The sequence below is a fragment of the Odocoileus virginianus genome, chromosome 13 (assembly GCF_023699985.2).
Source record: "Odocoileus virginianus isolate 20LAN1187 ecotype Illinois chromosome 13, Ovbor_1.2, whole genome shotgun sequence".
Classification (NCBI taxonomy): domain Eukaryota; kingdom Metazoa; phylum Chordata; class Mammalia; order Artiodactyla; family Cervidae; genus Odocoileus; species Odocoileus virginianus.
In genome coordinates, this window is record NC_069686.1 from 29,175,206 (window position 1) to 29,201,297 (window position 26,092).

General features: G+C 38.0%; 1 protein-coding gene across 14 annotated transcripts in view; it reads right to left on the reverse strand.

Annotated features, from left to right (window-relative positions):
* The window catches only part of PKP4 (plakophilin 4), a 256,119-nt gene that overhangs the window by 41,683 nt on the left and 188,344 nt on the right, over positions 1-26,092 (reverse strand). For 10 of the 14 annotated variants that reach the window (XM_070476164.1, XM_070476166.1, XM_070476161.1 and 7 more), the window contains 5 exons: positions 20,541-20,672; positions 20,241-20,431; positions 17,011-17,563; positions 8,790-8,978; positions 5,455-5,674 (listed from right to left, as the gene is read on the reverse strand). In XM_070476164.1, coding sequence (XP_070332265.1) covers positions 5,455-5,674; positions 8,790-8,978; positions 17,011-17,563; positions 20,241-20,431; positions 20,541-20,672 — 1,285 coding nt within the window. The remainder of the gene's footprint in view (positions 1-5,454; positions 5,675-8,789; positions 8,979-17,010; positions 17,564-20,240; positions 20,432-20,540; positions 20,673-26,092) is intronic. The other 4 variants (XM_070476170.1, XM_020883113.2, XM_070476163.1 and 1 more) reach the window with 3 other exon arrangements.

Sequence of the window (26,092 nt, forward strand, 5' to 3'; positions counted from 1 at the left end):
AGCTTTCAGGTGGGCTTTCCTGATGGCTCAGCGATAAAGAATCTGCCTGCAGTGCAGGAGATGTGAGTTCAATCCCTGGGTTGGGAAGATCCCCTGGAGAAACAAATGGCAACCCACTCCAGTATTCTTGTCCGGAGAAACCCATGGCAGTCCACGGGGTTGCGAAGAGTCAGACAGGACAGAGCACGCAAGCGATCAGCTTTCATAGTCTGCGCCCTCACCCCTGTACTGGTCCCTCCTTGGATAATGAGTACACAATCATACTAAATATACATACACATTTTCATACCATTTTTTAAAAAGATAATAGCACGTTATCAGAATTTTCTGATGCCATTTAAATGGCTGTTTGTTCCTGTTAAATGTGATTTTATGCTTATGTTGCATAAAGATAAGTTTCTTACAAATGATTCACAAAGCAACACATTTGCAGCCTTTGATAACAGGATGGAGTAAACTGTTATAAACTGGTTCATCCACTTCAAAGGGGCAGGTCATTTCATACCTGCACACACACATTCATACCACCCATCAGTGAATTTCTGCTACAGCTGCCACAGTAGGTGCTGGAGACAGAAACACTGAGTAAGACATGCTTTTATGTACAGGGTCATGTACGCCAAACTAAAAAAGCTTAGTCTTAAAACTCTAACATGAACTGTTATTGAGTTTATCTATGTCAGGTATTATGTCAAGAGCTTTACAGACATTATCTCACTTACCTTGACTGTTGCCCCGTGAGGTAGGCACTATCAAATAACATTAGATATAGATAAGACAAGGAACCTGGGATTAGTAATTAAGAGGTGGAGTTCAGTGGTTCATGTGTTGTTCTCCCACACAGGAAAAGTAAGCTGGTGGAGGTTTTAAAGCAGAAGAGTGAGAGAATGCAATATGGTCACATTTATAAGGAAGATAACTCTGGTGGCCAAGTACAGAATATACTAAAATCAGGAAAAACTGGTGGCAAGGAGACTATCCACCATACCCACATTTGCCCGAAATAAAATAGGACCATCCTTGATTTTTCTCTTCCCTTTATCTTTCTCATCCAATCCACCTGCAAACTCTGTTAACTATCTCCAAAATATTTAATATAAATCCAACCCATCTACTCTTTCCACCTTGGCTGAACCAATTACATGCCACCTGGGCTCACTGTCCTTCAAATAGCACCCCTCCCCTGTCTATTCTTTGCACAGCAGCTAGATGATCTTACTGAAAACTGAAGTCAAGGATGGAATGGAGGTTTCCAGTTTGGGGGACAGACGGACACTAAGAAAACCACAAATACCAAGGGAGGGAGGATAACGCAACAGAAAAGCACAGAATTTGGAGCTAGACTGCTATGTTTAAGTCCAAGGTCCTGCGATTAGGATGTGATTTTGAAAACCATTTATTTAGAACTCCAGTTTTCCCATCTGTAAAATAGGAGAAATAAAACTATCATTTCTGACTTCTTCTTAGGTTGGTTGTGATGATTAAATTGTGGTGATTTATATTAAAGTATCTTACATACTTAGAATTAGGACATACATTTTACTAAGATTCATCAGCCCTGAAAAATGAACTATATACTAAGTAGGGGCAGTCTCCATAAAAAGCAGATTTTCATTTATGCATTGAAACTATTGAAACTATGTTAACTATTTCTGATGAAAATCTGTCTACAGCCTACTATATAAATCTACAAGGTAATTAGCAGAGTGCAAGGAGTGTGATTTAATCTTTTCTTGAAGACTCAATCATTACAAATATACATTCTGTCCTCTTTAAATGGTCAAGATTTTCTAGTGTCCCAGGGTGTCACTAAGGCCAGACAACACAAAGGTTGGGCTCCAGTTGGAGATGGGGAGTTAGGCTCAGCTGGCATCTACTCCAAACTTGATTTTCAGCAGAAACTTATCCTGGAAAGACTACTATCAATTCTTGGGCTGGCTGGATGGCAATTTCATTTGGGCACGATGGTCTTAGTTAACTGAGGGGGAAAGACTGGAATTTGAAGATGCTGAAGAGGTTAAAATTTGCAGAGCAGGATATTCGAGAGGAGAGGGCTATGCAGAGGAGATGCTACAAGTCTGCGTATGGCCTACTCATAAGTCATTAGTTGAGCACTGGGCTGTATATATGCAGGTTTGGGGGAGAGCAGAATGAGAACTGAACACCTATCAGGTGATGTTGGACTTCCAGCCTAGTTACAGGGCAGAACTTACTGATCACCTCAGCATTTAGTCTCCACAAAGGCCATGTTTAGGAGTAACAACAATGCCACAGAGTAAGGGCCATGTGCTGGGGAGTAAAATAAATCTAAAATAGATCTGTCCTAGTAAGGAGCAGAATCAATTGTGCCGGATCAAAGCACTTGTCAGTAATTTAGTTATTTGCCACAACAAAGCTTAGAACCCTAGAGGAGACAACACGGAGTGCCAACATCCACAACAATCACAACATCACACACAACAATCAGCATATAATTTAAAACTACATAGGAAACAGAAAAATGTGACTCTCAAAGATGAAAATAATAGAAACAGACTTACAGAAAACATAGATGTTGGAAAGATCACAGGATTTTAAAATGCTTTTTATAAATATACTCAGACATAATGCAAAAGATGTATTTAAGGAGTAAATAGATGGGGAATGTCATCAGAGACATGAAAACTATTAAAAAAAAAAAAAGCCAAATTAAAATGTCTGAAAAAAAATTCACTGGATGGGCTTAACAACAGACTGGAGCCCATGGGAGAAAAAAACAGCAAATCTGAAGACAAATTAATAAAGTCTTATATGAAGAACACAGAGAAAAAAAGACTTTTTAAAAGTGAGCAGGACTTCAGTAACCTGTGAGATGGTGTCAAGTTATTCCAGGAGAGGAGAGTGAATTTTGGGCCAGAAAAAAATATTTACAGAAATAATAATTAACTATGTCCCAACTTTGGTAAAATCACCAACACACAAAGAATTTCAGTGAACCCCATGCAGGTTAAATGTAAGAAAAATATAACTAAGACTTGTTAGAGTAAAACTGCTAAAGGTCAACAAAAAAGAGAAAAAATATGAAAGGCAGTCAGAGAAAGGATACATTATATTAATGAGAAAAATAATGCAAACGTTGGTTGATTTTGCACCAGAAACTATGGAAGCCAGTAGATAATGAACAATGTCCTTTAAAGCACTGAAAATAAAAGCTTATTAATCCTGAATCTTATAGCCAGCAAAAATATCCTTTAAAAATTAGTAAATAAAAACACTTTCAGATAAGTTAAAGATGAGAGAATGCGTTGCCAGCAGACATGCAACACAAGGAAAGCTAAAGAAAATTCTTTGGGCTGAAGGGAAATGAGTTGAGATGAAAACAAGAATTTATAGGAAGATGTACATGAAACTATAAATAATTATGTAGGTGAATAAAAAGATCATGTTTCTGACTTAATTTATTTTTAAAGACAACTGACTATTTACAGTAAAAATAACAGTACCATATTATGGGTTTTACAATGTATACAGAAGTAAAATATTTGACAATAGCATAAAGATCAAAGAGATGGTAAATGGAATTATGCTGGTAAGTGTCAGAGCTGAAGCCCTCCTCAAAAAGAATAACATGAATTCTGTGTCACTGCCACTTTCCACAGTAAGTACTTTGTTCCTTCTTTCAGATGAATTATCTGTACCATTAATACATTTTGGCTCTAAACTAGATCATTATTAAAAAAATTCATCCCTTATATATAGAAAACATCAATAATTTCTTTAGTTTTACAGGGAAAGTGTCAGGCTAACTATGATGTGGCATTAATGACAAAGTAGGTTTAGAAGTGAATAAAGATATTAAAGCTGTTATTTTTAAAACTAAAATTGTCACGAGTTATTTACTTTGGTTTGAATATTCAAACTTTAAACTCACTTAGATTCCAGTTTTGACTAGAATAAATGCATGTATTATTATAAGATAATCATTTATTCATCTTACAAAATACATTATCAGTGAAGGTGCACATAATCAAAGCTAGCCATAATAGTTTTATGCATCAGACTATGAAATTATCATACTATGAATAACTGAAGTGTATTATCAGACATGAAATCCTTGGTTATAATGAATCAATTCAAAACAGAGGTCAAAACTTAAGTCTTCAGGAATGCATACTAAACTCAAAGCTCTAATCACACTTCACTGATTTTCTGGATAGCTATTCTTTTCTTAGCAGGTTCAGCCAAGGTATGGTCTAAATTATCTACAATTCAAAACCCCTTAGAGAATTTCTGTATCATCAGAGTGCCCCATTCTGTTGTTCCTGTGAGGACTTCAAAAAAAACAAAATCATGTAAAAAATTTTAATTTAATTATACTGGAGGTGCTATGAGACAAATTATTTTAAAAAATCCTTAAAATGACAGAATGGTAGCAAACAGGAATAGCTGAATCAAATGTACGCATACACTGTAAAAAAATTTTAGGCAAAAGAGTGAATAGGTGGAGTGGTTTTAGTGGGGCAATGGGCTTCCCACTCAGCTCAAAGTATCTAAGGTTATTTTGTTTTAATAACCAAAGCTCACTCATGCTTTAAATTCACATTCATTAGAATGAGCTGGTAGGCTGCTAAAAATGAATTGATAATTATAACAATCTTTCAGTGAAATAACTATTTGTGGGTGAAGAGAGAATAAAATCTTATTAATATATGCCTTAAAATAACACTCAAGCTGCTTAAAATTTAGAAATAATATCACTATTTCAGAAGTTAAAATTCTCTTTTAGTTTCTAAATATCTTTATTTCCTGAATATTTTAAATGACTTTCATTAAAGCCATGAGGCTAGTTTTTCAAAATCAATCAAGTACTAAATGACTCATGCCTACCTTAATAAAACATGTTTTCTACAAGACCAAATAAAATTAAAACAAGGAAATAAATATTTTTTGCTTATGCACTATGAGGATTTCTTATAAACTATTTTCCTCTAAATGGCAAAAAGCTTTTCAAAGGATCTAGTTAATAAAAGCACAAAACAGCACTGACCAACATGATTCAAAATATACATGACACTGGGACTTCCCAATATAAAACAACCTCATGCATTTTCTGAAGCCATCATCTAAAAAATCAGTCAAGATAAAAGAAAGGGTATAAAATCATCCTTTAAAATCTTTTGTGTAATTCAGACTACGGCTATCTCAGGTAGTTGCCTTGGTAAAGTATTTTGAAAAATGATGGATGCTGCAGATATTCACACAGACCTGTGCATTCTCTAACTTTATTATTAACAAACCAAAAGAAGGAAACTATCTTTAAAAATTAACCTCAGTGACCTACAGTACTGGAAAATATTAGAGATGAGAATTTACTGACACTATAATAGATAGGGCAACTGGGAAAAAGAAAAAGAATGAAGGAACGGGTTGACTCCTGAGATGGTGGCATTCTGGAGACTCTTAACTAGTACTTGCCTGGGGTCTTTCTGAATGCTGTCTATTGACGGGGATCTCGTTGTGCCATCATCAGCCGGTGCTACGTGCTGAAGCCTGTTATAATTGCACTCCTGCACTCGGTACTGTATTGGCCTATAGGGCTCCGCATAGGTAGCTGTTGTGTTCAGAGCATAATTATTTCTTTGGTATGTAAGGGTACTTCGTTGGCTGGACGTCCTTTGCAGATTTCCAACACCTACTAGAAAGTCAACATTTTAAAAAAGATTAGTATGTTCTCCACAAAGAAATACTTTTCAAAGTAAAAATGTTTTGAATTTCAAGAAGGGTTTTTAACAATTCTATAAATTGCTTACTTTTAGATATTACCAATCTAGTTCATTAGAGGGAAAAAGGAACTACATTTTTAATATAACACAAATATTAATATCAATTTTATTAGCAGGAAAGAGCAAAAACGAAACTATAAATCTGTTCCCATAGTAAGTCTGAATATATTTAAGATTCACTAACAAAACTGAAAGTGAAATAAAGGGAAATGATCTTAGAAATAAGTAGGAAAATTTTATAACTTAATTTAGCAATAAAAAATAAGCAAGATATTTTTTCAAACTTATAGATTATTGAAACCAATCTTTGGACATGTAGTGAATACAGGTTACTTATTTTGATATACATTTTATTTATAGATGTGTGGATTTTGATAACATTGAGAAAAAAACTTTATAGGAAAGAAGACTGATAAATCAATCAAATTCTTTTAAAGCTACTCCCTAAAATTATTGCCTGATGCTATAATAATAAGGTATTGCACAGAGTATTTAACATTTTTTTCCAAATTATTGCAATAGGTAGCTCTCCAACGATTGTGTTTACAATCTTCCTGCAACTAACATATTTTAATAACATTATTTATTTCTTAAACCTCATAAAAAATTCTTCAATATGTAGACCAAAAGAGTAAAATATTTCTCCACTAACATCTATTAAAAATTGTCATGTTCTCTTAGAAGAAAAATCCCACAGTGGACCTAACTGTCAGTTTTTTTTTTTTTCCCCCATTTATTTTTATTAGTTGGAGGCTAATTACTTTACATCATTACAGTAGTTTTTGTCATACATTGAAATGAATTAGCCATGGATTTACATGTATTCCCCATCCCGGTCCCCCCTCCCACCTCCCTCTCCACCCGATTCCTCTGGGTCTTCCCAGTGCACCAGACCCGAGCACTTGTCTCATGCACCCAACCTGGGCTGGTGATCTGTTTCACCCTAGATAATATACATGTTTCAATGCTGTTCTCTTGAAACATCCCACCCTCGCCTTCTCCCAGAGTCCACAAGTCTGTTCTATACATCTGAGTCTCTTTTTCTGTTTTGCATATAGGGTTATCGCTACCATCTTTCTAAAGTCCATATATATGTGTTAGTATACTGTAATGGTCTTTATCTTTCTGGCTTACTTCGCTCTGTATAATGGGCTCCAGTTTCATCCATCTCATTAGAACTGATTCAAATGAATTCTTTTTAATGGCTGAGTAATATTCCATGGTGTATATGTACCACAGCTTCCTCATCCATTTGTCTGCTGATGGGCATCTAGGTTGCTTCCATGTCCTGGCTATTAAAAACAGTGCTGCGATGAACATTGCGGTGCACGTGTCTCTTTCAGATCTGGTTTCCTCGGTGTGTATGCCCAGAAGTGGGATTGCTGGGTCGTATGGCAGTTCTATTTCCAGCTTTTTAAGAAATCTCCACACTGTTTTCCATAGTGGCTGTACTAGTTTGCATTCCCACCAACAGTGTAAGAGGGTTCCCTTTTCTCCACACCCTCTCCATCATTTATTGCTTGTAGACTTTTGGATAGCAGCCATCCTGACTGGTGTGTAGTGGTACCTCATTGTGGTTTTGATTTGCATTTCTCTGATAATGAGTGATGTTGAGCATCTTTTCATGTGTTTGTTAGCCATCTGTATGTCTTCCTTGGAGAAATGTCTGTTGAGTTCTTTGGCCCATTTTTTGATTGGGTCATTTATTTTTCTGGAGTTGAGCTGCAACTGTCAGTTTTTGCAATAACAGTCTTTTCCCTCATGGTGGTCTGGCTCTTCGAGTTGTGTCTTTAGGGTGTATCATTGCTATTTAGAATTCATTTATGGGCATGTTAATAAATCTAATTCTTTTTTCCTTTTAAAGAAGGGGCCTCTTGAGAACCTATAAATGAGACCTGTAGCACAGTCTGGCAGCTCACAGGGTCACAGGCTCTCGTTTCTCCTCTATCAGTGACTGTGGTGAGGCACACGTGATGCTAGGGGTGCAAGAATGTGATTCACTGGCTCCCTATGTTTTCTTTTTTGACTTAAAAAATTTTTATTGAAGTAGAGCTGATTTACAATGTTGTATTAACTTCTGCTATATAGCAAAGTGACTCCATTTCATGTATATATATACACACATATACATAAATTCTTTTTCATATTCTTTTCCATTCTGGTTAATCATAGGATATTGAATATAGTTCCCTGTGCTACACAGTAAGTCTTTCCTGTTCATTGATCCTACATATGCTAGTTTGCATCTGGCTAATTCCAAACTCTCAATCCTTCCCTCACTAGCTCCCTATTTTTATAACTGGCAGCACTGCATTCTGCCCTAGATTGAGTCCATAATAAGGAAAATTAATTTCACATCCTACCACTTAAACATTCAGAAAAAATTCAGTATCAGAAAAGAGTAATACCAAATATACTTGGGTCACATACGTGCCAAATCAAAGATAAGCCATAGCTCACATAAGGATTTTCTCTGAAGATGCATTCTAGGCAACAAAAATTACAAATTAATATTTCCCAAAAGGCTTTTCTTTCTGATACACTTCAAATTCAAGGAGTCAAATTTATAGCTGTACAGACTTACTTGTGAACTAAGGTATAACTGTTTAGACTGAACTATGGTAAATATATATTATCTATGATGTGAAAGTTGTTCAGTCATGTCCGACTCCTATGAACTGTAGCCCACCAGGCACTACGTTCTTCTGACCATGGAATTCTCCAGGTAAGAATACTGGAGTGGGTAGCCATTTCCTTCTCCAGGAGATCTTTCTGACCCAGGGATCAAACCTAGATCTCCTGCATTGCAGGCAGATTCTTTACCATCTGAGCCGCCAGGGAAGCCAACCAGTAAACAGGTCCTAAATGAACTTCTATTTTCCTGTTTATTGATCTGCTTTCGTAACTGTTTATCTAACATCCAAATGGACAATGTGAGTTCCTTCTAACAGGAAACCCATCACAATAAAATCCTCTACTCTAGGACCTGTGAAATTAAGAAAGGAACTAAAGAGAGCTGATGCCCACCTGAGCCTGTGCGGTACAGCGCTGTCTGTGACCCCTGGAGCTCCACGGTTCCGTGGTTTGGGCTGCGGTACACTGGGCTGTAATAGGTCCTCCCCTCATATATAGGAGTGATGTGCAAGTCGGGAGACACAGCTGAACGAAGGTCTTGTCCAAGTTGGCTGTGCTGACTAGCATAGGAACTCCGTAAGCCTACAGGCAGGAAAATTACATCATTAAGAAACTTGGAACACTGTGGTGAGGTTACATGTATAACTCCTAATCAATATGACCAAATGCTGAGTCTAAACACCAAACCCAGTAAGTTTTACAGGATACCATATACACTCTAAAAGTAAGACTTTCTCCTGGCAGCAGGATAAAAGCAACTTTTCTAAAATATACACATATATATACATATACACACACAAAATTATTAAATGGCTTGATATTCTGAAATTCATCCCCCAACTGTAAGTTATTTTATGATGGTGACCAAAAAGAGCATGCCATCATGTCCCATACCTCTTTATATCCCAACGCTTAAGATGACACCTACATAATAGTGCTTACAAATAGGCTGATATTCAAGAACTGTTCTGACCTTTGTCTCAATTTATCCATGCAATTTTTTTTACAGAAAAACATGAAATTTTATGTTATAGAGTTTAAAAAACCATCAGCAAGCTAATAAGATCTATAAAGCATTATTTTATTATTTGTTATTGCAATTAAAAAAAAAAAAGACAAAACCAAAACAGGTATTTTTCCAGGAACCCACATACCAGATTCTTGTTTACCTTCTTTCTGGTATAAAGGAAAAGTACAAAGTTAGTGTATTAATATTAAGTTACTTCAACCACTCTTTCATTCAAACTGTTTATAATGCAGATTTCAAACCCAAACATTTTAATTTCTTTTAAAAAGTGACATAGTATTTTCTGTACTGTGATGCTCAGAAATTTGTGATTTGTTATCATTAGTAAGCAAAATTTGTCACTTTGTAAGAATACCAACTAAGGTTATATTCCAAATATGAGGAAGAAAAAGCATAAACATATCTGAAGTCAGTCAGCATATATTTGCTTTTAAAAAGATTGCAAATAATCAACACAGTAACTGATTACAAAAAGTTACAATCATTCACATCCTGTTAGCTCACTTAATCACAGCATAACTAAAAACAAATGGGGCTGAATGTGAGTGATAATTATATGTTGCTTAGTGAGGAGTGGCAAGAGAGTTAATACATAAAGCTTCTAAAATGAATGATTATTACCTATCCCAGAGAGCAATGTGACATGGGAAGAAATTAAATGAACAAATGCGGGTTTTGGCTACTGGCTACCCACTTGCTAAAATAAAGATCACATATTTATATAATCTTGTAATTGGGAGATTATTCAGTCAAATCTTCCCATTTCAAAATTGAGGAAATAGAGCCGAAAAGGAAATGCAGTTCATCCTCTTCAGAGAGCTACTTTCTAGGAGGGCTGAGAGGAAGCTCTCTCTGTGCCCCTTCTGTCACTGTACACTCAACATTGGGCAAAACTACTTCTCAAGGATCACTGAGACACAGTATGAGAAATCCTGAACTGGGCTGAGCCCTCCACAAACAAGGTTTAAGAGGGAGGTTAGTTCACCAGTGGCTCAAGGAAGCCCATGTAACTCTAAGGACGATACTATGATTGCTATTGTAAAGTTCTCATTTGAGGATTTCAGCTTTGTACTTACTGGCAGATTTCTCATTCTTACAGAGTATAAACTCCATTTCTTTATAGAGCCCATGAGAATCCTGAACAAAAGAGCCGGCATTGTTTGTTAACTGTGACGTAAACTGGACAGCAAAATGTACCTTGTCCTTGGAAATCTTATCAGTATGAGGTGCTATTTTCATATTCAGTAGAACACTTGATTTACTGTGAGATTGAAGATCACAAACATGTGGGCCAAGGCAAGTTGAGCCCTAGACGCTCCTAAACCCGCCAAGCCCCACTTGGCCCACTCGCACTGTGGTGTGAAGCGAGACCAAAGCATTCTGTTCCATTCAAAATGTGACAGGCTCACTGTGCAAGGATCTGGCTGGAGTCTTCAATGGAATTCATGTAATATGAAAACTTTTGTGGCCATTTACTATGATTTCATAAGAAAGGACCCAAATGAGCTTGTTAACACAGAACTATAGAAAGTATCCAGTGAACATTCCCTGTTACAGGATTCCTAGTGAGATGAAATTACTGTATGTCACAGATTATAACAAGAAATAAAGAACTTAAGAATTACAGGGAGACACAGCAATTTTCTGATATTAGAAATCTTTGTAATATTATGGTTAATATTTTTATTTACCTACTCACGCATTAAAACAAAAATACACAGTCTTAGAGATTAATATTTAAAAAATAACAAAATTATATAGCCCCAATAGATTAAGTTCAAACCTATCACATGGACCACAGCCTTGTCTAACTCAACGAAACCATGAGCCATGCCGTGTTGGGCCAGCCAAGACGGACGAGTTATGGTGGTTAGTTCTGACAAAATGAGATTCACTGGAGAAGGGAATGGCAAACCACTTCAGTTTTCTTGCTTTGAGAACCCTATGAACAGTATGAAAAGGCAAAAAGATAGGACACTAAAAGATGAACTCCCCAGGCCGGTAGATACCCAATAGGCTACTGGACAAGAGGGAGAAATAACTTCAGAAAGAATGAAGAGATGGAGCCAAAGTGAAAACAACACATAGTTGTGAATGTGACTGGTGATGGAAGTAAAGTCTGATGCTGTAAAGAGCAATAGTGCATAGGAACCTGAATGTTAGGTCCACGAATCAAGGTAAATTGGAAGTGGTCAAACAGGAGGTGACAAGAGTGAACAATGATATTTTAGGAATCAGTGAATTAAAATGGACTGGAATGGGTGAATTTAACTCAGATGACCATTGTATCTACTACTATGAACAGGAATCCCTTAGAAGAAATGGAGTAGCCCTCATAATCAACAAAGGCGTCCAAAATGCAGTTCTAGGGTGCAATCTCAAAAAAACCAAAATGATCTCTGTTCATTTCCAAGGTAAACCATTCAATATCACACTCAATCCAGGTCTACACTCCAACCAGTAATGCCGAAGAAGCTGAAGTTGAATGTTCTATGAAGACCTACGAGACCTTCTAGAACTAACATCCAGAAAAGATGCCCTTTTCAGTACAGGGGACTGGAATGCAAAAGTAGGAAGGCAAGAGATACCTGGAGTAACAGGAAAATTTGGCCTTGGAGTACAAAATGAAGCAGGGCAAAACCTAAGAGAATTTTGCCAAGTGAACGCATTGGTCATAGCAAACACCCTCTTCCAACAACACAAGAGAAGACTTTACACATGGACATCACCAGATGGTCAATACCGAAATCAGACTGATTATATTCTTTGTGGCCAAAGATGGAAAAGCTCTATACAGTCAGCAAAAAGAAGACCAGGAGCTGACTGTGGCTCTAATCATGAACTCCTTATTGCAAAATTCTGACTTAAATTGAAGAAAGTAGGGAAAACCATTAGAACATTCAGGTATGACCTAGATCAAATCCCTTATGATTATACAGTGGAAGTGAGAAATAGATTCAAGGGATTAGATCTGATAGACAGAGTGCCTGAAGAACTAAGGATAGAGGTTCATGACACTGCACAGGAGGCAGTGATCAAGACCATCCCTGAGAAAAAGAAATGCAAAAAGGCAAAATGGTTGTCTGAGGAGGCCTTTCAAATAGCTGAGAAAAGAAGAGAAGCTAAAGGCAAAGGAGAAAAGAAAAGATAAAGCCATTTGAATGCAAAGTTCAAAAGAATAGCAAGGAGATATAAGAAAGTGATCCTCAGTGACCAGTGCAAAGAAATAGAGGAAAACAATAGAATGGGAGACTAGAGATCTTTTCAAGAAAATTAGAGATACCAAGGGAACATTTCATGCAAATATGGGCACAATAAAGGACAGAAATGGTATGGACCTAACAGAAGCAGAAGATATTAAGAAGAAGTGGCAAGAATACACAGAAGAACTATACAAAAAAAATCTTCATGACCCAGATAACCACGATGGTGTAATCACTCACCTAGAGCCAGACATCCTGGAATGAGAAGTCAAGTGGCCCTTAGGAAGCATCACCATGAACAAAGTTAGTGGAGGTGATGGAATTCCAGCTGAGCTATTTCAAATACTAAAAGATGATGCTATGAAAGTGCTGCACGAAATATGCCAGCAAATTTGGAAAACTCAGCAGTGGCCACAGGCCTGGAAAAGGTCAGTTTTCATTCCGATCCCAAAGAAAGGCAATGCCAAAGAATTTTCAAACTATTGCACAATTGTACTCATCTCGCATGCTAGCAAAGTAATGCTGAAAATTCTCCAAGCCAGGCTTCAACAGTACATGAACCATGTACTTCCAGATGTTTAAGCTGGATTTAAAAAGGCAGAGGAACCAAATATCAAATTGCCAATATCTGCTGGATCATTGAAAAAGCAAGAGAGTTGCAGAAAAACATCCACTTCTGCTTTATTGATTATGCCAAAGCCTTTGACTGTGTGGATCACAACAAACTGTGGAAAATTCTTTAAGAGATGGGAATACCAGACCACATTACCTGACTCCTGAGAAATCTTATGCAGGTCAAGAAGCAACAGTTAGTACTAGACATGGAACAACAGACTGGTTCCAAATTGGGAAAGGAGTATGTCAAGGCTGTATATTGTCACCCTGCTTATTTAACTTATATGCAGAGTACATCATGAGAAACGCTGGGCTGGAGGAAGCAGAAGCTGGAATCAAGATTGCCAGGAGAAAAATCAATAACCTCAGATATGCAGATGACACCACCCTTATGGCAGAAAGCAAAGAAGAACTAGAGAGCCTCTTGATGAAAGTGAAAGAGGAGAGTGGAAAAGTTGGTTTAAAACTCAACCTTCAGCAAATTAAGACCATGGCATCTGGTCCCATCACTTCATGGCAAATAGTGGGGAAACAATGCAAACAGTGAAAGACTATTTTTTTGGGCTCCAAGATCACTGCAAATGGTGACTGCAACCATGAAATTAAAAGATGCTAGCTCCCTGGAAGAAAAGTTATGACCAACTTGGACAGAATATTAAAAAGCAGAGACATTACTTTGCCAACAAATGTCCACAGAATCAAAGCTATGTTTTCCATTTTCATGTGTGGATGTGAGAGTTGGTCCATAAAGAAAGCTGGAAAAAAAAAAAAAAAGAAAAAGAAAGCTGAGCGCTGAAGAATGAATGCTTTTGAACTGTGGTGTTGAAAAAGACTCTTGAGAGTCCCTTGGACTACAAGGAGATCCAACCAGTCCATCCTAAAGGAAATCAACACGGAATATTCATTGGAAGGACTGATGCTGAAGCTGAAACTCCAATACTTTGGCCACCTGATGTGAATAGCTGACTCATTTGAAAAGACCCTGATGCTGGGGAAGATTTAAAGCAGGAAGAGAAGGGGACGACAGAGGATGAGATGGTTGGATGGTACCACCGAGTCGATGGACATGAGTTTGAGCAAGCTCTGGGAGTTGGTAATGGACAGGGAAGCCTGGCGTGCTGCAGTCCATGGGTTTACAAAGAGTCAGACACGACTGAGTGAGCTGAACTGAACTGAACTGAATAGATTAAGTAAGGTGATTTTGCAGAAAGGCTACTATAATTTAGTATCTTTTAAACTGGAAGATAAATAATTTGCTGCAATTCTACAAATACATCTCAAGTTTACCTACCTCAATGAGATATTCCTTGTGATTTAAAACCTCTATATTTAAGTCAGTGAAAACAAACATAAATTTATCTTTCAAATGTGAATTCTTTTTATTCTTGCCTTAATATGCTATGGTTATATTAAAATGAATGTTTCAGGGCAGACATATTTTTCTGTTGTAGGACATAATTTATACACATCATTTAAATTATGATCACCAAATATTCAAGTGTCTGAATCTATTGCAAAATATTGCTTTAGGCTTTTCAATTAGCAGGTTGTTAAGTCTTTGAACTCAAGAACCATAGTAAATATGACAAGCACATAACTTTCTGAAATAAAAAAAAGAAAGGAATTTACAAATTAGGATCTACATTCAGAATAACTGGGCAGGTGGACAGATGATGGGAACCAAAGCTTCCTTAGAACATTTTTAAGAAACCCTTTGCTTCTTTTGAAGACTGGTATTCAAGGGAACAAAAAAATCCATAGTAGGCTATATTTTTTTCCCCCCTGAAACATAAAGTTTAACTTCACCTGCATTGTGAAGAGAGGCAGGCTTTTTAAACTACAAGAGTTCAGCCCTCAGGGTTAAACATGGAGACAGTTCTTTATGTGCTCACTTTCTTTCCTAGTTTTCTCTTCGCCCTACTGCAAACACAGATTTCTGCACAGCTATTGTTCATAAATACGGAGAGGTGTGGGTAGGGGGAACAGAAATCCTCAGAACTACTTCTCTCTCCAGGTTTCCTTTGGTCATAAATGATTCCTAGCTCACTCTGCTGCATACTTTTCAGAGACATGCCAGAAAATATCTAAGCCAAGTATACCCTTCTGACGGCTGAATGAAAAAGAGATAATTTCTCCATTAGGAATTTCCTTGAGCTCAAAATCAAGGTCAATATTTATTCTTTGTGCAAGACCATGCAATTAGAAAATCTGAAAAAGGCTTTGTTTTTCCCAGAAGCCATAAGGAATTTTACCATACAAAATAAATATTAAAAACTTCTGTAAGTAAGAAATACCAAAAAAAAAAGTCAAAAGACAAATTAGAAAATGAAAAATAATTGAGAAGCATATTACAAGAGGTCAATTTATTTCAAGTATAAAAAGCATTTACAAATTAAAAAAAAGAACAGACAAAAGACCTGAACTTGCAGTTTGCAGTAAAGCAATAAAGTGGCTGATAAACATCAAATCATCCACCTCAGTCATTACTCAACACAGGCCGCTTAAAACAGTGAGGTACAGACTGGCAAAGATGAAACACCTTGACAATATGCAGTGCTAGTGAAGGTGCAGGGAACAGGGACTCAAGCTACTAGTGGAAATAAAAATCTATAAAAGTTTAGTGGGGGCAATTTGATAGTATTTCATTAAGAAAACACATACATACATTTTGATCCAGCAGTCCTACTTCAAGAAATGGATCTCACAGTTATCTTAGTAAGCTATGTGCAAATATGCAGGAATAATATATATTGTATGATTGTCTCTAACAGCTAAAAATGAGAAAATCTAAATGTCTGTTAATAGAAAGGTGATTAAACAAATTATAATATGTCTATAAAATAAGGTCCTAGGCATCCCTTGAGAGGATGAGGTAGAACCTTCAGATACATTAAAAAAAAAAGAAGGTATAGGAGATACACATAATAGAGCTCCAACAGCATAAAAAATACAGTGTGTGCACATCTACATGCAATATATATACTTATATATAATAAAACAGTCTGGAGGACACATAAACTGGGGAGTGGGACTGGGTGAGGGTAAGAGGGGGCTGAGACTTTCACTTCACAATTTATATTTCCTACATAGTTTTAACTTTATTTTACTAGCTAAAGATGAATATCATTTTAATCAAAAGTCTGTACATCCTGTAGAAAACCCACGATGAGAAAACTCTGAAAGAAACAGCTGTACTATCAGTGATCTGGTTGGTGTCTTTTTGACTTAATCCAAGTGGCATTTGAAGGCAATTCATAAGAACTTCGTGGCTTTCCCATTGGGGTGCTAAAAATCAAGGCAGTAGGTGAGGAAATCCACACTCTAGTCTACACTAGTAAGGCATGTCGTTAAAAAAAATTATATTTGAATAGACATTCTGATACCACCTTTTAACATAATTTAGGGTTTTGAGTATGGGTAGGCCTAGCTGGTGAAAAATATTTCACTATGAAAAACCGCAACCAACAGTTTAGAATTCTAGCCAATTCTTCTAATATGCAAAAAGTATTTGCCTTTTATATCCTAGTTTTCTGAGGGATGGGGGAAATGTTTTTATTGCAAAAGAGGTCTGGTGATATAAATGTATATAATTTGATGGATTAAAAAGTATAAAGCCTGAAAGAAAAGTCAGCCTGCAGTCTGTGGTACACTGCGGTACAAATTTTGAGACAAAAACATAAGGTTTTTCCACGTTATATGCTCTGTTTTAACAACGGTTGCATGGAACACTTTCCCACTGGGCTTGTGTAGGGGTGTCACCTGTACTCACCTGTCAGGCTATCTGGCCGAGGTGGAACCATCCTCTCGTAAATTTCATACTGCTGTGGTCCGAATTGTTCCATGTCGTGAACAGTCCTTTGCAGTGAAGGTCCCAGATGCTGTGGTACGGCGGTCATCCCTGAGCGTTTGGGGGATGATGACCCCACCTGGCCTTGGGATGGGGAAGCTACTCGAGTCTGTGCATCCGTCAGGGTCAGTGGGGACCCCACTCTGGTGGTGGTTTGGTACTGAGGGGTTGGTCCGTTGGGATTGGAGGTCTGCCGGGAGGTGACTGACCCAATCCGACGTACAGCTGATGGGGAGGCGGGTCTCTGTGCAGAGTATGGAGAAGCTGCCCGCTGAGCAGGTAATGTGGTGGAGGAGTATGCACTGGGGTTCAGTGGTCGGGAGTCGGTCACAGAGGGAGAGCCAAATCCACTACCCAGAGAAGTTCTCAGTGACCCCCTTGAAGGAGACACGCCTGTGCTGATAACATAAGAAGGAGACTGTGCTCTAGATGGAACTGAACTAACTCTTCTCATGGCCCGATTGGCCACTGATGGCTGATGGAAGGGGGAGAAAAGAGAATGGTTTATCCAGGGTTGTGTACCCATGGTCATTACAGAAAAGCAAGCACATAGCTAACTACAGAATGTGAACTCATTTATTTCAGGCCTTTCCTTTCCTTTTTGAGTGGTAGAGCTGAATCTTAATTTTTCCTTATTCTGTTTTTCTTGCTCTACTTTTTTTGTTTTTGGTGATTTAATCTCCACCTTTCCCTTTCAGAATACTAAAACAAACCCGTAAGGAGAGATACAAAGATATTTAATATTCCTTTTACTTTTGTCTTTATATGACATGACCCTCTGCCCATTCACTTTTCACAACACAGAGTATGTTGTATCGCAAGTGTGAAGGGTCACTGGAATAGTGTAATTACTTTGTACCCTGTAAATCTAAGTTTGGCTAAGGTAACCCATTTGTGTAAAACAAAACTTTTTCAATATGTTAAGTTAGAGCAGTATCTATAATTATCTTTATATCTGTCTTTATGGGTTGACCCCATTTACAAAAGGAAGGTATTCTCTCAAAGTGGAGTAACTGAACATTTGGATAGGGTCTGGGGTCCAAAAGTACTCCTCTGTGTACAAGTGCTCTAGTCAAATCTGTCTTTTCTTTTAGCTTCACTGTGGCTGCTAGTGATTTCAGCCATTTCTTTCTATTTCCTTTGATTCACAGGCTCTTGTATTAAGCCGGTGGATTGAAAGAGATATGAATAATCAGCCCTCAAATCTGTTGCAGCAGAAGGAATGCTCAAAATCTTCACTGGGTTCTGGCCAGCTGGGAAAGAAGGAACATTTCTGCCATGGCCAGTCCTATGAGTCCATACACTCTTGCAAATATTGCATCTCAGATCACTGTCTTCATGCAGGACAACAATAAAAAGGAATAGTGGCTGGACTGGGGTGTTGGGTTAAAAGCTCAGAACTGAGCTTTCTGTATTTCCTTAGTGATGAGTAGAGTTCAGTTGTCATCAACCTCCTGTTACTTTTAAATGGGGCAATAAAGGAAGAAACAGGGATGACTCAAGGACTTTGTATGTTCTCAGATGCTATGAAAGGAAATATGCTCTGTCTCCATGTGTCACAAGCATCTGGTTGCCTGAGACATGGGTCTGAGACCACTCAGGAGCTCAAACTCAAGAATTCTAAGAAGGCAACAGCCATGGAAAGGAGGTCTGGGGAGGGAAGGGGACTGTAAATAAACAATAAGGCAAGAAAGAGGTGGTTTAAAAATTAGTAGGCAGTTGGAAAATTAAAATCTGTGCTTGGGGTTTATTAATAGTACTAAAGGTAATTTAAAAGACCCACATATACGTTGTTTACTATCAAAAAAGGATGACACTTGGCTCAGATGTCTACAATCTGTGTTTCCTGGAATACATGCAAATTTAAAGACCCCCTTGCAACTTCCAGGAACAAAATCAACTTACCTACGTTTAAAAAAAAATTAAAGAAAAGGTCAATTTGACCACTCTTAGGAGCAAAATAGAAAATCTTTGTAATTATTATTGAGAAGTGTGACTTCAGACCTGCTGACATAGAGATTGACCTAAGCAGATGAACATCTGTAAACATTTAGTATAAAGCTTGTCAAACCATTCCCTCAGTGCATCCCGAACAGCAGAGGAGTAAATGTATCAACTGAGGAAGGGGTGGGATGGGGGTGAGGGGTATTGCAGCTGGAAGTAGTTTGCTATGGGCACAAGACTTCCTGTCCTAGCTTAAAAATTCATGCACCATATTTGTGTTTGTTTTAATACAGAAATGTTTCTTAATACTTAAAAGTTTCCCTTAAACTGTTGAGCCAAAGTTGTATTGTATTTCTCCCTTGGCTCTGGCCCACTGCTGTGTGTACCTTCAGGGCTTCCTGTATTGCATTAAGAGGTTAGTGTTAGACTAACTTCTTTGATCATCGTGCCATTTTTCAGCTCCAGAGAAATCACTGGGGCACTTGGCCAGAAAGTCATCCTTACTGGTTACTGCCACTTGGGACTCTTATAACTTATACTAATTTTGGCATATGCTGGAAGGCTGAATGAATAAAGTGGCAACGAATGAATAAAGTGGCAACGAATGAGGAGCTAAGGAGTTTTCATAAATATACATGCACTATTATTATTAACATCAAGTAAGAAAATCCTACCAAAATGGTTATGCTTCTATATACTAGCTTTCTATAGGCAGGAATAACCATATTCTAGCAAAGATATGTGTTTTCAGAGAAAAATTCCAATGATGAAGGCAAAACCTTAGGTTAGAATGGACCAATCCCATCTTATACAAGTGTGGGAACTGTGCTCTGCCCCTCTAGGACTCTTCACAGCACATTTTAGCTCTAGTATTCTGAGGAACTCACAACTAGGCTAGAATATACCACCCAGTTCTCTCACACTCTCCCTGGACTACTCTCCTGATGCCAAACTTGTTGCTTTCAGAAAAACTACTCTCCTATATCTAGAATTTATCAGATTTAATTAGTAGGAACTAATGCATTCTTAGTTTTCAAGTTTAAAATTTCATTAGCATCATGGTGTAAAATGATTTTGCTGCACCATCCATTCTAGAAGTTCAAAACTGTACACATTGGGTTTACTTTTAATGAAGAATACTTAAATTAATAACACATAATCAATTAGGAGGGCATTTCTTTACAAAGATCTTGATGTGTTTGGCTTACCTGAACCAGTGTTTGCCCTTCAGCTCTTGAATTCCTCACCAGGTGGTTATTAGTTGATCCTACGAATGAATGCTGTGGTCTATTATCTGCCTTACTCAAGTTCTGGCTGTTGTGGAAACTCCCTGCTTCCTGGTATCCACTGTCGGAATAAGAATTCATTTGTGTTGAACTTCTTGAGTTACCCAAAGATCCTGCAGGAATGAAACCAGCAGGAAATGCCTTTACTTTACATTTCTGATGCTCATTTTCAAAATGGAAGCATTAAAGCAAATCTAATACTTAAAAGATAATACAACAGACCCTCACTTTCATGGAGAGACGTCTGTTCTGGTGAGTAGAGGGTCCCTGGTTCTGGCTCTGTCCTGATAAAATAGTTGTTGGGATGGACAGCGTCAGAAACTCTAGGTTTGTTTACACCAGTATTTGGCACATCTGCAAGAAGATAAGTTTAATCAGCAAAAATGAATGACATTAGATAAAAACTTGCTAAAAAAAAAGGATCAGGTATTTGTCAGCATTTGTCGGATAATCTTAATACTAGACTATCAACTCAAGACTTCATACAAGTTAATATGAGAGTATTTTCACCTTAAACCACAGTCATTTTGACTCTTCTCTACAGAAAAGTATTGCATATACTCAGTTTGTTACTATGTTTTGCTAAATTTCATGAGTGTTTTTCATCCTGATTACCAGCCACAAATTAACTCACATGATGCATTAAATGAAAATCTGAAAACTGACCTTGTTTTCCCTTGGAAAACTCATCTCCTGGGTGACTTCCTCCAAGAGGATCAACAAACTGAGTGAGAATGATGCTATTTAAACAAAAGATCTTCCATATCTCAAACTTTTGAAATGAAAACTTGCATGATGTCCACATTATTGAGCTTGGTGATGAAACTCTGGAAGGCAGGGCTAGCTTTTTATGTCAAATTTCATATGGACTAAAATCAAAAAAACTTCACACAGTTTTCAGAACTGTCAACAATGGAAATTTTAATTTCTTATCCACTTGCTTCTTTTATGCTTTTAGTTTTTTTCCAAATGAATAGACAAATTTAGCCTCATTACTGTTTTCTCTAGTCAAATCTCTTTTGCCTATTATCTTGTTTTATTTTCAACTATATCATTTTGCCATCTTGAACTTAAAAAACAAAACCATTTATCTTCTTCTTCTTCCCAATTCCAACCTCCTTCTTATATTATAAATTTAGGTGGAGTAGATTAAACTGCATTTTATTCAACTCGATTCGAATATGTTCTTGTTTCTCTAGTATCTTCAAAATATATTTGCCCAGATTGTGATGACAAGTCTTTCTTTCCTCAAATTTAACCCTAATGTTGCTAACAAACATTTTTTTCAGAATGCTGCTTCACTCTCACTTTATAAGTTGAATCTGCATCATATTCTGAGTTTAACATACAGTCCTAAGGAGGACTGAAATTTGTCTTTCTGACTTTACTTATTAAGGGCCTGCTATATGCCAGGCTCTAAGAATGTGGCTTTTCTTGCAAGAAAAGCTTTAACAAATGTAGACAGCATATTAAAAAGTAGAGTCATTACTTTGCCGACAAAGATCCATACACTCAAAGCTATGGTTTCTCCAGTGGTCACGTATGGATGTGAGAGTTAGACTATAAAGAAAGCTGAATGCTGAAGAACTGATGCTTTTGAACTGTGGTGCTGGAAGAGACTCTTGAGAGTCTGTTGGGCTGCAAGGAGATCAAGCCAATCCATCCTAAAGGAAATCAGTTGTGAATATTCATTGCAAGGACTAATGCTGAAACTCCAATACTCTGACCACCTGATGCGAAGAGATGCCTCATTGGAAAAGACCCTGGTGCTGGTGAAGATTGAAGGCAAGAGGAGAAAGGGACGACAGACGATGAGATAGTTGGATGGCATCACCAAGTCAATGGACATGAGTTTTAGCAAGCTCTGGGAGTTGGTGATGGACAAGGAAGCCTGGCATGCTGCAGTCCATGGGGTTGCAAAGAGTTGGACACGATAGAAGGGAACTGAACTGAAGAATGTGGCTGAGAAAAGACACAGTGTATGTGTGTGTGTGCACGCACATGTGTTGGTGTTACTGTCTAGGGTTAAGGACTTTAGGAAAAGTTTCCTAGAGGATGTAGTATCTAAGTAGTATCCACTTACCACAGGAGGTCAGCTTGTCCTTTCTTTACAGCACTTACCATCACCTCTCTCCACTAGAATAGAAGCTCAAAGTGGGCAGGGACTTTTGTCTGAGTTGCTTAATGTTGTACCTCAGTGCCTAGGACAAGTGCATAGCACTCAGTAAGTGCTCAGTAAATACTTACTGAGCAAACAAATTCCCAGAAAGAGCAGCAGCTTCTCTTTACTGAGTACTGATTCACACCTGGCATTGTGCTGCAGCTTGTGTTCAACAAGATTTGTCTATGTAAACAAGGGCTTCCCTGGTGGCACAGCTGGTAAAGAATCCGCCTGCAATGTGGGAGACCTGGGTTTGATCCCTGGGTTGGGAAGATCCCTTGGAGAAGAGAATGGATACCCACTCCAGCATTCTGGCCTGGAGAATTCCATGGACAGAGAAGCCTGGCAGGCTACAGTCCATTGGGGGTCACTGAGAGTCAGACACGACTGAGCACCTTTCACTCACTCTTGTAAAGCAAGGTATAACTTTTAGGCATTGCTGATCAAGCTAGGTTGAAAAGTGGAAACAGAGTTTATAGGCAAACTGGAATCCTACATTCTAATCCTTTAACTTGATGTCAGATTCAGTCCAAGGTTTTGTTTCCTAGCCCCCAGAAAGATTTGCTGACATTCTTAATAATAGGTTTTTGATGAATGTGTCTCCAAATTTATTATTTGACAGTACACTTCTAGGTAGCAGAGATCTGTGACAGTTCTGAATTCTTAAGTTTGAAATTTTAATATAGGTTTCAGATTGCATGTGGTTCCCCCAGTTCACACTGAAACATGCTCTCTCTCTCTACCAGGCTAATAATACTGGAGAGTTATCTGCTTCAATTTGCAAGTCTTCTGTTTTTCCACAGTCCTAAACATTCTTACACTGCAATTTGTGAAGAAGTTTTATGAGGAACAAGTAAAATACATAGTTTGCTGGGTTATAAGAATTTTACAGGGAATAGCATGACTGAGAAAAGCTAAACAAGAGATGACCTGAAATCAGAGCTATGCAGCAATCCACCTTTATTTCATCCAGGAAAGGAGCATGGGAACACCACACATGAAATGGCAACAAACTATAGATATGGAGGAATCACTGGGGTAGCTTCAAGACTTCACGTACATGAGGAAATGTGCCGTTTTTAAAAAGAAAAAGGTGTTTAGATAGTTTCTAGCTTCGGCTTTAGTAAAAGATAAAACCTGCAATACCAAAACATCAAAGTTTTTGACTTGGAAACACTAGGTGGCATGCAGTGTCAGAACGTGAAAAAATTATCACCATGGAAACCAAAACCATTGGAGTTCTGTGTATAGCTCTCTTTTTAACCATTAGGGGATATTATTTAAATAAGAAAAGAGCAGGAGACACCCTAAAAATCTGTACTTCAGCAATTTGGTCTCTTTATCCTATGGAACATTTTACTGCAAACCAGGAGACAAGCAACTGTGCTTGTTTTTTAAAATAAGATATTTAAAATAAATCACCTTAGAGGGATGGAGATGGAGGAGCAGGAAGATCCTGAGCCCAGTTCCTCCTATGGAGACACAAAACAGCACCCGCATTTAGAACCACCATATCTGAGGGTGATCTGAAGACTAGAAAACAGATTTTCTACAACTGAGGATTCCAAGAGAAGACCACAGTGAGATGGGCAGGAGGGGCAGAGATGTGGTCTAGTCAGAACACAAACCTTCGGTGTAGCCACTCATAGCGGGAGAGATACTGCAACTGTGGAGGACCCCCGAGGAGCGAGGGACCCATGTCAGGCTGCCCAGCCCAGGGGACCCGTACCAGGAAGACGAGCCCCCATAATGCCTGGCTTTAAAAACCAGGGAAACTTACGTCTGGGAGAGCCAGAGAGCTGTGGGAAACCAAGAATCTGCCCATGAAGAGCTCACACGCAAACTCATTTTCTCCAAGTCCCAGGACAGAAGCAACAGCTTGAAAAACACTGACGATATAAGAGAAGGAGATTCACTGACTAATCTGGGGACATTTGCCAGAGGGCAGGGGTCTGGTGGAACTGTCTCTGGAAATGAAAACACTGACAGATGTCATTTTTTTTTTTTTTCCTTTCCTTCCCCTGGGTGACCTGTTGCCAGCAGGTGTCATTTCTGTCACTCTGTTTTTCAACCTAACAAAGACTGTGAACCTTGCCCAGATGTTCCAGAGGACCAGCCCTGATCAGTCCACCTGCCCCCACTGGCCCCTTTAGTGTTTCTCTCTCTGCCCCCACAGTGGGTGACCCGAGCCAGCACCAGCACACCTCCAATGTGGCTCCCACTCCAGGGAACTAGCCAGCATACCCGTGTGTCTGCAATAGTTCCAGCTGGGACCTACAGCCAGTTGTGGGCAGACCAGCCCCACCCACATATCAGTGTGCCTGCAGCAACTGAGGACAAACTTCTCAGCTAGCTGAACCAAGGAGTCACAATCTACCACAGTGCCCATAGCAATCATGGTTCAACCACACGAAGTAAAGGCAGCCCACATAGAGGGTATTCCTGGAGATCCTGGCTCTTGTAACTAGAAGGAATTGAACCACTGGACCTTGGAGGAGACTTTCTATATGAGAGCACTCTTTTAGGACTAGGAGAAAAGTTGATATACCTAATGCAGAGTAACAAATACAAGAGTTAGATAAATGAAGGAGACAAAGGAATGGCTTCTAAATGAAAGAAAAAAATAGACAAAATCTCAGAAAAAAGCTAAACAAGATGGAGATAAACAACTTACTAGATAAAAAGTTCAAAATAATGGTCGCAAACATGCTTACCAAACTAGGATGAAGAATGGATAAATTTAGGGAGAATTTAAAAAACGAGACAGAAAATATAAAAAAAGAACCCACCAGAAGTGAAGAATAAAATGACTGATGTTAAAAACACACTAGAGAAAATCAGCAGATTAGAGGATGAAGAAGAACGTTATCAATGATCTGGAAGACAGGATGGTGAAAATCACTCAAAAAGAGAGTAAAGAGAAAAAAAGAATTTAAAAATGAAGAAAGTTTAAGGATCCTCTTAAGTATACTAACATTCACATTACAGGGGGGCTGCAGAAGAAAACAGACAGAAAAGAACAGAAAAACCATCTGAAGAAATAATGACTGAAAGTTCCCTAACCTGCAGAAGGAAACAAATATCCAGGTGCAGGGAGCACTAAGTCCCAAATAAGATGAATGCAAAGAGATCCAAACTAAGACAAATGATGAGTACATGGCAAAGATAAAGAAATAAAAAAAAAATCACATACAAGGGTTAATATGCCATAAGGCTATTAGCTGATTTTTCAGCAGAAAGTTTACAGGTCAGAAAGGAGTGGCATAATATAGTTAAAATACTAAAAGGAAAAACTCACAAACAAGAATATGCTACCTGGCAAGATTATCATTCAGAATTGAGAAATAAAGGGTTTCCCAAATAAGCCAAAGATAAAGAACTTCATGATCACTAAACTGGTTTTTTAAAAAAATGTTGAAAGGACTTTTTCAAATGGAAAAGAAAATGCTATAACTAGAAACAAAAAAAATAATGAAAGAAAAACTGCATTCGTAAAGGGAAACATATAGTAAAGGTAGCACATCAATCAGCTAAAAAGTCAGTATGAAGGTTGAAGGACAAAAGTAGTAAAATCATCTACATCTAAAATAATGAGTTAAGTAAAACACAAAAT